At 41.2% G+C, this 14,054-nt stretch overlaps 1 protein-coding gene across 1 annotated transcript; it reads left to right on the plus strand.

The window, feature by feature from the left end:
- The first annotated feature begins 7,615 nt into the window (after window positions 1–7,615).
- On the plus strand, window positions 7,616–8,180 carry LOC125080082 (dynein light chain 1, cytoplasmic-like). The gene has a single exon (XM_047693960.1). The coding sequence runs from the start codon at window positions 7,719–7,721 to the stop codon at window positions 7,986–7,988; it is 270 nt and encodes an 89-aa protein (XP_047549916.1). The 5' UTR covers window positions 7,616–7,718; the 3' UTR covers window positions 7,989–8,180.
- Window positions 8,181–14,054: the final 5,874 nt, after the last annotated feature.

The following is a 14,054-nucleotide window of genomic DNA, read 5'->3' on the forward strand; positions in this document are numbered from 1 at the left end:
GGGAGAGAGGCAGTAGGCGAGGGCAGCCAAATGGCGACTTCCAACATGCCCTCACCTGGTGTTCAGTTTTTCTTCCATGTGACACTTATGTAGAGGAGGGAGGGTTACAAGAGTTTCATATCCATATTAAAGAATACAGCTACTGGTTTTGGCTAGAAGCCAGTTGAGATTCAGTCCCCTTCGTAGATACCTGAGAATAAAGCTGATTGGAAAAACAGATGGTTTACATCCACAGTGGATGCCAGCCAAGGACACAATATTCCATTTCCATCTAGATAGTGCCCCATCTAAACCACCCCACCATTCACACCCTCAGAATTTAAATGGGATCCTAGAGAGAAAGGGAGAGATCTTAAATTTACCTGCGAAAAATCCCAGAAGTGACTAGCCTTGAATTATACAATATTAAATTTCGGCTTAATCAGGTGAAATGAGAGTGGAAGACAGATGTTAATCATTTGGGTAAAATTAAAATTAAATTTAATTAAAATTAAAACCATGGTTTATAAGTATCATGACTATACATAATGATGCATTACTAAAGGGACTAAGGAGTTACAAAAAGACATATCATGGAACATTCTGGATGGGGAACCAGAAAAAAAAAATCAGGGGAGATTTCAGTGCTCAGCCCAGGCATACAGCAGAAAACAGATATTCATGGGCTAATCAGATAAGAAGTAAGTATGAAGTATTTTACCACACCGGGAATTATATTTAGTTTCCTCCAATTTTAAATTAACTTGTTTTGCTTATGCTTTCTTAGGATAAGAAGTAAAATTACCTGTTTACAGAGAAAAATTCTAAAGACTTCACTAAAAACATATTCAGACTAATAATCATAGTATTATTATATAATATATCATACTATATCTTTTATATGTATATACACACATATATATAATATCATAGTAGTATTATAATCATAATAATTCAGGGCACCTGGGTGGTTCAATTGGTAAGCACCTGCCTTTGGCTCAGATCATGACCCTGGAGTCCCAGGACTGAGTCCCTCATCAGGCTCCCTGCTCAGTGGGGAAGTCTGCTTCTCTCTTTGACCATCCCCTTCTCGTGCTCTTTCTCACTCTCTCTCTCTCTCTCAAATAAATAAATAAAATCTTTTTTTAAAATTTCAGTTAAGTTGCAGGATACAAAACCAACATAAAAAAATAAGTTGCCTTTCTTCAAGGGAAGGAAGGGCAAAAATGAACTATTGGGATTTCATCAAGATCAAAAGCTTTTGCACAGCAAAGGAAACAGTTAACAAAACCAAAAGACAACTGACAGAATGGGAGAAGATATTTGCAAATGACATATCAGATAAAGGGCTAGTATCCAAAATCTATAAAGAGCTTAGCAAACTCAACATCCAAAGAACAAATAATCCAATCAAGAAATGGGCAGAGGGGGGCGCCTGGGTGGCTCAGTGGGTTAAAGCCTCTGCCTTCGGCTCAGGTCATGATCCCAGGGTTCCGGGATCGAGCCCCGCATCGTCTCTCTGCTCAGCAGGGAGCCTGCTTCCTCCTCTCTCTGACTGCCTCTCTGCCTACTTGTAATCTCTGTCTGTCAGGTACATAAATAAAATCTTTAAAAAAAAAAAAAAAAGAAATGGGCAGAGGACATGAACAGACATTTCTGCAAAGAAGACATCCGGATGGCCAACAGACACATGAAAAAGTGCTCCACATCACTCGGCATCAGGGAAATACAAATCAAAACCACAATGAGATATCACCTCACACCAGTCAGAATGGCTAAAATTAACAAGTCAGGAAATGACAGATGCTGGCGAGGATGCAGAGAAAGGGGAACCCTCCTACACTGTTGGTGGGAATGCAAGCTGGTGCAACCACTCTGGAAAACAGCATGGAGGTTCCTCAAAATGTTGAAAATAGAACTACCCTATGACCCAGCAATTGCACTACTGGGTATTTACCCTAAAGATACAAACGTAGTGATCCGAAGGGGCACATGCACCCAAATGTTTATAGCAGCAATATCCACAATAGCCAAACTATGGAAAGAGGCTAGATGTCCATCAAGAGATGAATGGATAAAGAAGATGTGGTATATATATATACAATGGAATACTATGCAGCCATCAAATGAAATGAAATCTTGCTATTTGTGACTACGTGGATGGAAGTAGAGGGTATTATGCTTAGTGAAATAAGTCAATCAGAGAAAGACAACTGTCATATTATCTCCCTGATATGAGGAAGTGGAGATGCAATGTGGGGGGTTTAGGGGGTAGGAAAAGAATAAATGAAACAAGATGGGATTGGGAGGGAGACAAATCATAAAAGACTCTTAATCTCACAAAACAAACTGAGGGCTGCTGGGGGGGGTGTCGGGAGAGGGTGGTGGGGTTATGGACATTGGGGAGGGTATGTGCTATGGTGAGTGCTGTGAAGTGTGTATACCTGGCAATTCACAGATCTGTACCCCTGGGGCTAATAATACATTATATGTTTATAAAAATTTTTTTAAAAAAATAAGTTGCCTTTCTTTACACTAACAATGAACTATCTGAAAAAGAAATTAAGAAAAATAATCCCAATTATACTAGCATCAAAAAGAATAAGATACTTAGAAAAAAATTTACCAAAGGACGTGAAAGATCTGTACACTGAAAACTATCAAGCATTAATGAAAGAAATTGAAGAAATATAAATTCTGTTTTTATTTGTATAAATAGAAAGCTATCCCATGTTCATGGATTAGAAAAATTAATGTTGTTAATATTCATACTACCCAAAGTGATCTACTGATTCAATGCAATCCCTATCAAAACCCAGTGACATATTTCACAAAAATAGAATAAACAATCCTAAAATTCATATGGAACCACAAAAAATCCAAATAGCTCAAGCAATCTTGAGAAAGAAGGCAAAGCTAGAGGCATCATACTTGCTGATTTCAAATTATATAACAAAGCTATAGTAATCAAAACAGTATGGTACTGGCATAAAAACAAACACATAGACCAAAAAATGGAGAATCCAGAAATAAACCCACACTCGTACAGTTTACTAATCTTTGTTAGGATGCCAAGAATATAAAATGACAAAAGGACAGACTGTTTAATAAATGGTGTTGCAAAAACTGGAGAGACACATGCAAAAGAATGAAATTACACCCCATCTTACACCACACACACACACACACACACACACAAAACTAAAAATAGATTAAAGAGTTAAGTGTAAGATCTGAAACTCTAAAACTTCTAGTAGATAACATAGAGGGTAAGCTCCTTGACAGTTTTGATAATGATTTTTTGGATTTGACACCAAACGCACAAGCACGAAAACCAAAAAGAAACAAGTGGGACTACTTTAAACTAAACAGCTTCTGCACAGCAAAGGAAACCATCAACAAAATGTAAAGGAAAACTGCAAAAATGGGAGAAAAACATTATCTGATAAGGGCTTAATTTGCAAAATAGATATGGAACGCCAACAACTCAGTAGCAAAAAAAGAAAAACAAAACAAAACAAATAACCCAATTAAAATCTGGGCAAAGGACTTGAAAAGACATTTCTCAAAAAAAAAACAAACAAACAAATGGCCAACAGATATACGAAAAGGTGCTCAACCTACTAATCAGGAGAGAAATGCAAGTCAAAACCACAAAACCACAAAATCCTCATGCCTGTTAAGATGGCTATTATTGGGGCGCCTGGGTGGCTCAGTGGGTTAAGCCGCTGCCTTTGGCTCAAGTCATGATCTCAGGGTCCTGGGATTGAGCCCCGCATCGGGTTCTCTGCTCAGCATGGAGCCTGCTTCCTCCTCTCTCTCTGCCTGCCTCCCTGCCTACTTGTGATCTCTCTCTGTCAAATAAATAAATAAAATCTAAAAAAAAAAAAAGATGGCTATTATTAAAAACAAAAAAAAAGAGAAAAGTGTTGTTAAGGATATGGAGGAAAAGGAACCGTGGTACACCATTGGTGGGAAAGAAAATTGGAAAATCTACTATGGAAAAAATATAGAAGTTCCTCAAAAAATTAAATACAGAACTACCATATAACCCAGCAATCCCACTGCTGGGTATATTTCTAAGAGAATTAAAATCAGGATCTTTAAGAGGTATCTGCATTCTCATATTCATTACAGCATTATTCACAAAAACCAAAATATGGAGACAACCTAAACATCCATGGACAGATTATTGAATGTTGATGTGGTAGATACATGCATCAGAATACTATTGGGCCTCAAAAAGAGGCTTTCCTGCCATTTGTGACAATATGGACCTGGAGGACACTGTGCTAAATGTAATAAGCCAAATACAGAAAAACAAATATTGTATGTTATCACCTATATGTAGAATCTGGAATAAACTCATAGAAACAGAATACTGGTGATTGCCAGTGGCTGAGGGGAAGGGAGCAATGGGGGAGATGACGGTAAAACAGTACAACGTTTCAGCTATTTAAGAGGAATAAGTTCTGGAGACCTGCTATACAACGCAGGGCCTGTAGCTGACAATATTGTATTGTATACTTAAAATTTTCTAAAAGGATAGATCTGTGTTAAGTGTACTTGTCACCAAAAATAATAATGATGATGACAGTAACAACAACAAAGGGGGTGGGAGGAAACTTTGGAAGGTAATTAATATATTTATGGCCTTGATGGTGGTAATGGTTTCCCAAGTGTATATTATCCCCAAACTCTGCCCTATGACCAATTAAGGCACTGTTTCCACTGCAATCCTTTATCTCACTGCTGTCAAAGTGAACTTTCTAACCTAAATCTCATTTTTCCATCTCCTGAATAAACCCTAACAAGGCTTTTAATAAGATATCTACTAAGATCACATTATCCTCATAGGATAAAGTACTAACTTTTTTTTTTAAGATTTTATTTATTTATTTGACAGAGAGATAGATCACAGGTAGGCAGAGAGGCAGGCAGAGAGAGGTGGGGAGGCAGGCGCCCTGCTGAGCAGAGAGCCCAGTGTGGGACCCGATCCCAGGACCCCGGGATCATGACCCAAGCCGAAGGCAGAGGCTCAACCCACTGAGCCACCCAGGCGCCCCAGTACTAACTTTTTAGCACACTGTGCTACTCCTGCTTTCCCCTTTTCTTCATGTTTTCCAAAGACCCATGCTCTTTGGTACCAGTTGAAAATTTATAGTCCTCTAGCACACTCTTTCTTCATTCTTCCACACGCTCTGATTAAATAAACAGCTGATTAAATAAATAGCACTGGTGTTGCTGACCAGCAACACCAGTGCTAACACTAGTGCTAACACTACCAGCAACACCAGTGCTAACACCACCACCACTCTGAGTTCTGTCATCACATTTCAGTCCATCAACACAGTCATCACCATCACCGCCGCCATCACTGCCACCAGGATCACTTCCACTGCTACCACCAACACCCAAATGGCAAAGACACTTGATGGCTTATAAGACTTGCTTTCAAGCATTTGCTTAAACCTCTGTGAATCTACAACTTCATTCTCAGTGTCATCAATGAACCCTAATCAACAGCCTCTCCTAAAATGTGATCCCAGAAGTACTTTACTTTGGATATTAACATGTACTCCACACAATCACCTTCATTAATGCCTACTTCCATATGGTTTGCATCAAGTCTTTAATATTTTTATTATTTTTTTATTTTTTTTTTTTATTTTTTGCAGGCTCCCTGCTGAGCAGAGAGCCTGATGCGGGGCTCGATCCCAGGACCCTGAGATCATGACTTGAGCCGAAGGCAGCGGCTTAACCCACTGAGCCACCCAGGCGCCCCAAGTCTTTAATATTTTTAAAAGCAATGTTTTTATACAATATAAATGACAGAGAAAATATGATTTTCATGCCTTTAGTATAATAGTTGTGAATAATAGATTTATTATCCTTCAATCAATTTGAACTGTATGGTTTTGAAAGCTTTATGTGTTGGAATCATTTATTTATATTTAAAAGAAGGACGTCCTCTGATTTATGTATTAGCATTTAGATGACATCATTAGGAGGTTATATCATACACACATGTGTATGTGTATGTGATCTCCTTAAACAATGATGTGTCATATATAAACAATGATGTCATATATATGTGTGTGTATATACATACACACGTGTATGTGTAGTTTTAGGATTTAACTATGTATAAAGATTTTTTTTTCTAGCCTTCGTGGCTAGAGGTGAAAAATAAAAACCAATGTGTAGGTGAATAATCAATCATGTGGCAATGGCACTCTCAGTTCAATGCCAAGGGGAAAAAGTTGCAAAAACAATGGGATAAAGTTTCTGTTTTTTTAGAGTTAAATCTGCAACTCAAGTGTTTAAAAATTCACTTTTTTAAAAAAAATTATTCATACAAGTAGTATTTGTACAATGCCTGTCGTGACAGACACTGTGCTGGGCACTGAGAATCAATGATAAACAAGATTGACATGGTCTTCCCTGCTGAGCAGGGAGCCCATGTGGGGCTCTATCCCAGGACCCTGGGATCATGACCTGAGCCAAAGGCAGACTCTTAACCAACTGAGCCACCCAGGCACCCCTATTTCAACATTTCTGCTACTCAGGATGACTTTCACTGTTAAGTGGAGCCCTGCTGGGTCAGGAAAAGAAAGGATTTCATAACATCTCAAAGCAGGTACCACAATCAATTCAGAGATAGGAGAACAGCAAAGATCCAGAGCAGGCTAATTTACCCTATTCTATATGGCTGATTTAAGCTGTCTGTGAGCCAGGAGGTACATGTAATCTCTGTGAGAAATTCAGGTTTCTCATAAGTGGTGGTATTTCACACTTCTCAAATAAAGGCATGGATGTCAGAATCGAGTCTGTAGATGTCACTGTCACAATATGGTGGGTGAGATAGGGCCGCTCTGGGGTTCCTGTCTGCCTCCGACAAGGTATAGCGGCCGCCCCTAAGTTCTAGCCCCTCTCCTGCAATGTGTTAGCTGTGTGACTTTGGCAAGTCACATTACTGTCCTGATCCCATTTCTAGATTTTAAAACAAGGATGATTAAACATCCCCAGAGTATCTGACCAGAATACCAAACAGGGCCCAGACCCGTGCTGCAATTTAATACAGTGATACTATGATGATCAGACTGGAAACTCACCCTCTAAAAAGGCCTATGGCCTTGGTTTCCCGAGCTACCATAATCATCCCCATTCCAGAGCTTCTCTGTAGCAGCAAGCACTCTTCTCCTTTTGTTCGGTGAATGTGGTTTTGTTCCCAGGACTTCAAGATCCTACCTCTGATGACCAGGGGCAAAGTGTGTCCCTAAAAACAGAGCAGTCCTCCAAACTCATTCACTTGTCTCAAATGTCACTTAGGAGACTCATCAGGAAAACTTCATTTAGCCTTTTTCTCTTCAAAGCACAGTTTCTTAAAGGACTCACTCTTGAGTGGTAGCAAAATAAGCCTTGTTTTCTAAGAGGTAAGGGTATTTGACAGGTCTAAAGAGAGGAAAAGAAAATTGACTTAAGGAACCCTTTCCGTTCTTCTGACTCTAGCTGCCTTGTCTCTTCACTAGAGGTACGTAAGTAATCAGTACATCCCAAGTTAAAAGTTGATCTTTAGCAGGTAGGCAGATAACAACAGTTTAGAAAAGTTAGCTGCAGGGGGCTCCTTAGATGCCCCACAGCTTCGGTAGCGACCGTAGCTCCCGCCGGGTGTGAGTGTCGCCAGCCCCTCCCCCAGGAGACCGTTGCAGTTGGTAGCTTTCTGCTCCTCGGTAACCATGTGCGACCGAAAGGCCGTGATCAAAAACGCCGACATGTTGGAGGAGATGCAACAGGACTCGGTGGAGTGTGCAACTCAGGCATTGGAGAAATATAACATAGAGAAGGACATTGCGGCCCATATTAAAAAGGAGTTTGACAAGAAGTACAACCCCACCTGGCACTGCATCGTGGGGAGGAACTTCGGTAGTCATGTAACACATGAAACCAAACACTTCATCTACTTCTACCTGGGCCAGGTGGCCATTCTTCTCTTCAAATCTGGTTAAACGCATGGACTGTGTCACACAGCCAGTGATCCATCCAAAACCAAGGACTGCAGCCTAAATTCCAAATACCAGAGACTGAAATCTTCAGCCTTGCCTAGGGGAACACCTCGATCTTTGAACCTTTATTGTGTTGTGTTGTGCAGGGTATTCTCTGTACAAATATGTTGTGGTTATAAAACAATTAGCAAAACAGCTTACATTTGTATTTATCTTCTATTCCATACCTCTGCCCCATGTTTTTTCTCCTCAAAATCCATTCCTTTAATAAATCTGTTGGAGAAGTGAAAAAAAAAAAAAAAAGAAAAGTTAGCTGCAGTAGGAGGTATATTCTGCGAACATACAGGATAGCAAAGCTTTGAAGTGACCTAAGACATCAGCTGAACCTGTAGACAACTTGCCTGACTCAGAAGCGAGCGGGCTTCTGGCAGGGAATAAGAGGGGACTGCAGGAGAGAATGTGGAGGACCTTGGGAAGTGGGAAGGAGAAGTGCAGCTCTGGCCCCACTCTGGACAGACAGAGCATCTGTCAAAGACAAAACAAGTAATAAGTCATGATGTCTAAGATCGTGCTCAAGCCATTTCAAGCTCCAGAAATAGGTTCCACTAACAGCAGAGTCATTCCAGGAGTCCAGATTTGGTCTCCAGCCCAGACCAGGGGCTCCTGCACACTATACAATGTTATTAATGAGCTGAATTGTGTCCTTCGAAATTCATGTTGGGAATCCTAACCTCTAGGACTTTAGAATATGTCTGTATTTGAGGATAGAGCCTTTAAAGAAGTCATTAAGGTTGAATGAAGTCAGGAGAGTGAGGTCTTAATCCAATAGGACTAGTGTCCTTATAAGAAAAGGACAAGACATCAGGGATGCATGCACGAGGGGTAAGACATGTAAGGACACAGCAAGAGCCATCTGCAAGCCAAGGAGAGAAGCCTCAGGAGAAACCAAACCTGCAACACCTTGATCTTGGACTTCTCACCTCCAGAACTGCAAGGAATAAATTTCTCTTCTTAAAACCATCTAGTTATGGCAGCCCATAGTTATAGCAGACAAATACATACATGTAGTTGGAACTTGTCTCAATCCAAAAACAAAAACAAACACAAAACCTAGAACAACAACAAAACCCAGCCGGGCATTCAAGAAATATTAATATTTTATTTTCCTATAGCTCAATTTATAGTGATTTCAGAATCTGACACCCCACCTGAAGCAGTATAGAACTTAACCTCAGCCACAGTATGGTGCAGGCAGGCAAGGACCTTATGTGGCCCCTGGGCCTTGTAACATCCTTTGTCCACGTCGGTCATTTCAGATTGGAATTTCTGTGAGGCCGCAGTGGTCCCCTAGGCATATTGCACCATGACATGGTTTCTCTTTTCTGAGATCACACTGCCTCAACTTATCACTGCTAGAAAGCAAGGCCTGGGCTTACCCGGGATTTGGCCCATGTTCTTTCTCTAGAGCAGGCCACTGTTTCCCACCCAACTTCTAATCAGAACTCTCTGTCTATAACCACACATTGCCTTGGGTGGGTTCAAGTCAGCAGATAAGCCCAACCACCAAAAAGGCTATCATCTTTCCTAATTAAAGCCGACAGGCTAGAGTGCTTTAGCCTTGTGACTTAACACAAAGACAACAAACCAGTAACACTGGCTTCATCTGGGAGCCTGTTAGAATTACAGAATCTCAAGTCCTAACCTAGAATCAGAAACTGGGTTTTAACCAAATCCTAGGAGATTTTTTTTTTTTTTACACTAAAACCTGCAAAGCCATGGTCTTCTAGCACAAGGGTTCTCCAACTTGGGCAGGCGTCAGAATCATCTGGAGGACTTGATGAAGCCCCCATGACTTGGCTGCACCCCCCCGACTTGGATTCAGTAGGTCTGGGGTGTTGTTCCCAGGGATTTGCATTTCTAATAATCTCCCAGGTGAAGGTGATGCTGCCAGTCTGGGGACCAGAGTTTTTTAGAATTAGTATGGAACATCTAAAGATACATTGATGTTTTACAAGTTAAGAGACCTTGGGTATGGGGCACCTGGTGGCTCAGTGGGTTAAAGCCTCTGCCTTCGGCTCAGGTCATGATCTTAGGGTTCTGGGATCGAGCCCCACATGGGGCTCTCTGCTCAGCAGGGAGCCTGCTTCCCTTCCTCTCTCTCTGCCTGCCTCTCTGCCTACTTGTGATCTCTATCTGTCAAATAAATAAAATCTTAAAAAAAAAAAAAAGGGAGGACCTCAAAAAAAAAAAAAAAAAAAGAGAGACCTTGGGTAACAATTCCTGCCTACTCTATTATTAGTTGAAGCAAGCCTGTCATAACATTTGTGGAGCCTGGAGCAAGAATATAGAAGGACTTCCATATACCATCTGTATAAATATTTAAAAGTTATAAATCAGGCTGGAAGAAAGGGGGTTCAAAAATATTCTGTCTTGACAAATATGTTTTCATAATGATGTGGAAGATCAGGTTCAAGGGTAGATTTCTCAGAACTCCATGTGTGCCCTTGTCCAGACCTGCCCCTTTGTCTTCCTATTCACCCCAACCCTGGGAAATGAACAGGCTTGGGGCCCTTTGGACAGGGAGTTCTAATGTCCCAGGAACCCAGAGGAATGGGTCCAGAAGGGAGACACAGGCTCCACAGTGGCAAATCACTTGGTTTCATGGACTCCTTACCCAGGGAGAAGGGTGAGGTCAGAGAAAGGCCAAAATGGGACCATTGAAAGCAAGGGACACAGAGCAGGACTCAACATGGTCGAGTTTAAGAGTGATACATATTTGGAAGCATGGAGAGCCCGTGGTGTTTTTGATAATATACCTAGAGTCATAAAACTAGTTTGTCTCCTAGGAAGTATTTAAGATAAAATGCAACAGTTGACCTACTAAGTACATTGGCTCTCAGTGTGATCTCCAGACCAGCAGCATTGTTGTGGACTAAATGTTTGTGTCTCTATAAAATTCATCCGCTAAATCGCTGTGAACAGAATGGTTGGTAGAAATCTGGGTGGTTAAAGGGCCCTTCTGGTGAGATTGCAGACAGAAAGGAGGAACAGATGACTGGACCGTAGAGTAAAGGTGCTCCTCTCTCTAAAATGGGAAACAAATTAGGTTAGATGAACTGTGCACTAGGCTTTTGGGAAGGCAGAACTTGTGAAGGATGCACTTGGATACTGAGCCGAGGAGATGTCTGAGCAGAATATTACAGAGGTGACTTAGTTATTTCCAGCCTGCTTTCAGTAAAAGGTAAAAAGTAAAAGTAAAAGTAAAAAGAGATGAATTAAGGAAAGAATTGTCAAGCAAAAAGGAACCAGCACGTGGAGATTGTGAAAAGATCTTACACTAAGGGTGTGGTCTACCAATCGTTTGAGAAAGAGATTATGGTGTGACTCTTGGATTTAACCAGTCCTCTCCCCAGAAGTCAGAGCAGGGATAGGATTATACCAGCAAAAACCTGCTGAGAATAAAGAAGACAGAAGGAAAAAATGGGATAGAATGAAGGAAGACTGTCAGACTTCAGGAATTCTATAGGACCAAACAGGAGGAATGAATACAGCTAGCCAGCTGCAGACATGCTTTATTCTTCAAGGAAAGGAAAGGGAAGAAATTCAGACATCACCCTGGCTACAACTCTCACAGGCTGGAGGCTGCTTCCTCTGTAAATTTGAAGGGCAGGGTCCTCTCAGAGAGCTGTCAGGGTGGTGCTCTGTGGAGCTGAAAGGGCCACCACCCTGCCATACTGTGGGGGTGTCACCGCCACCCGCATGTGCCTGGAGGCAGAGCACCAAACCAAAGACGATTATTCTCAAACCCTAAGATTTCACGGAATTTGTCTTGCCAACATTCCTACTTTCCTTCAAATGTCTCCCTTTTTGGAATGAGAATGTCTGTCCCACCATTGCATCTGGGAAACACACAGTTTGTCTGGTTTCACGGGTTCACAATTAGAGAGGAATTTTGCTTCAGATTAAGTCATACCTTAAATCTCACCTGATTTACATGATATATTTTTAAGATTTTATTTATTTATTTGGCGGGGCAGGCACAAACAAGGGAAGCAGCAGGCAGAGGGAGAAGAGAAGCAGGCTCCCCCGCAAGCAAGGAGCCTGATGGGTGACCAGATCCCAGGACCGTGAGCCAAAGAGACACTTAACCAACTGAGCCACCCAGGCACTCCTAGATGATATTTAAATAAGACTTTGGACCTTGGACTTTAAAGCTAATGCTGGAATGAGTTAAAACTTTCAGGAGCTATTGGAATTGAATGAATATATACTGCTTGTGACAAGTGCATGAATTTCAGGGAGCCAGAGTTGGAATGTTACAGACTGAATGCGTGTCCCTCCCAAAATTCATGTGTTGAAGCCCTATCCCCCAAGATGATGACTTTTGGAGAGAAGACCTTTGAAAGGAGGTACTGGGGGTTAAAGGAGGTCATAAGGATAGGCTCTTATGATGGGATTAGTGCTGGGATAAGAAGAGATACCAAAGAACTTACTCATCTGTACTCTATCTCTCCACCATGGAGGACACAGCAAGAAGGAAGCTATCTACAAGCCACAGAGTCCTCACCAACAACTACATCAGCCAGCTCCTTGATTCTTAGGCTTCCCAGCCTCAAAATCTGTCAGAAAATAAATTCCTGGTGTTTAAGCTATCCAGTCAATGTATTTTGTATGGCAGCACAAGCCAACGGATACAGGCTTACCGCAGGGCTTGTTGGAAATGCAAATCCCTGGGCCCCACCCCAGACCTACTGAATCAGAAACTCTGGGGCTGGGCCCCAGCACTCTACGTTTTAACAAGCCCTCCAGGGGATGCTGATGCTTGCTTCCACGGCTCAAGGTACAGTTTTGATTCTTTTATATTCCTCCATCAGGAACATCTTAGACACTATTTTTTATGAGAATTCAGCTTTGGACTGCTCAGAACTAAAAGCGCCCCTTATTCCATTATCAGCAGGATCTATTCCTCAAGGTCATGAATAAAAAAAAGAGACTGCTGATATAATGTGTGTTAAATTGTTGTACCTGGTCAAATATATTCAGAAAGTCAGTTCATATTCCTCTATTTCCAAGAATTTTCAGGTGCATCCTTTTGTTTCAAATGAAGTTTTTTAAAAAATATTTTTTCTTCTTTAGAGTTATGGAGATAAGGCCTTAGAAAAGCATCACTAAAAAGCACATTTTAGAAGGACATCTCTTTGTCTTATCAAATTTATATTCATGTAGGCATAAATCATAAGGGGTTATGACAACTACTGATTGCTTCAACCTCTTTCCTGAGCTTCTTGGGAGAGTCATGTCTCCCTAGTAATGTTTAAATGGAGTGGGGATTTGGTATAAAAATAATAATTAGTGCTTGGATTTACATTACCATGACATGGCATGTTTTTGTACATACCCAGTGAGAAGTGAAGGAAAAGGAAGTCATATGTCTTTACATGCCTCATGTTTCATTAAACTATCACAGCGTTTTGACGTTGGTAGCATTATCCTCATTCTATAAATGAACAAAATGTAGGCTCAGACAGCTGGCATATCCATCTTAATAGGGCAACTTGCTTGCCCTATTAAGGGCAGTAGAAGCTATGGGATTTGAATCCACAGCTCTCTGCTTCCAAGGAAAACCTCTATATTCCCAAATTATCACAATATCCCTTATACTTGTGGAAACTGCATTACATCCTTATAATCTGACCTTCTCTGGAGAGACACCAGCAATACAACAGCTTCTTAGTTCTCAGGCTCTCATAACGTTTACTACACTTGTTGTAAGAAACTCCCAACAAATCTGACTCTACCTTGTCTGCCTGTGTACCTCTAATGGTAGTACTCTGAGAAGGAAATTTAATCATGTTGCTCCCCCAAATAAAAAGTCTCACCTCAGCCTTCAAGATTAAGACCCAGCTCTCTGACATACCACAGAGGGCTCCTCCCAATTTGTCACCTGCCTGCACGGTCAACACCCTTGACACCTCCCATCACGCCGCATTCATGGGGGTCCTTGTGGGAATTTTTACATTCGTTCCTGAATCAGTCCCTGTGTCTACACCAGATATGGATGTTCTTCTA

Source organism: Lutra lutra, chromosome 1 (genome assembly GCF_902655055.1).
Source record: "Lutra lutra chromosome 1, mLutLut1.2, whole genome shotgun sequence".
Classification (NCBI taxonomy): Eukaryota; Metazoa; Chordata; class Mammalia; order Carnivora; family Mustelidae; genus Lutra; species Lutra lutra.

What these genes read in the sequence shown, in the direction of transcription:
- LOC125080082 (XM_047693960.1), top strand. Translation starts at nt 7,719, where the DNA reads ATGTGCGACCGAAAGGCCGTGATCAAAAACGCCGACATGTTGGAGGAG.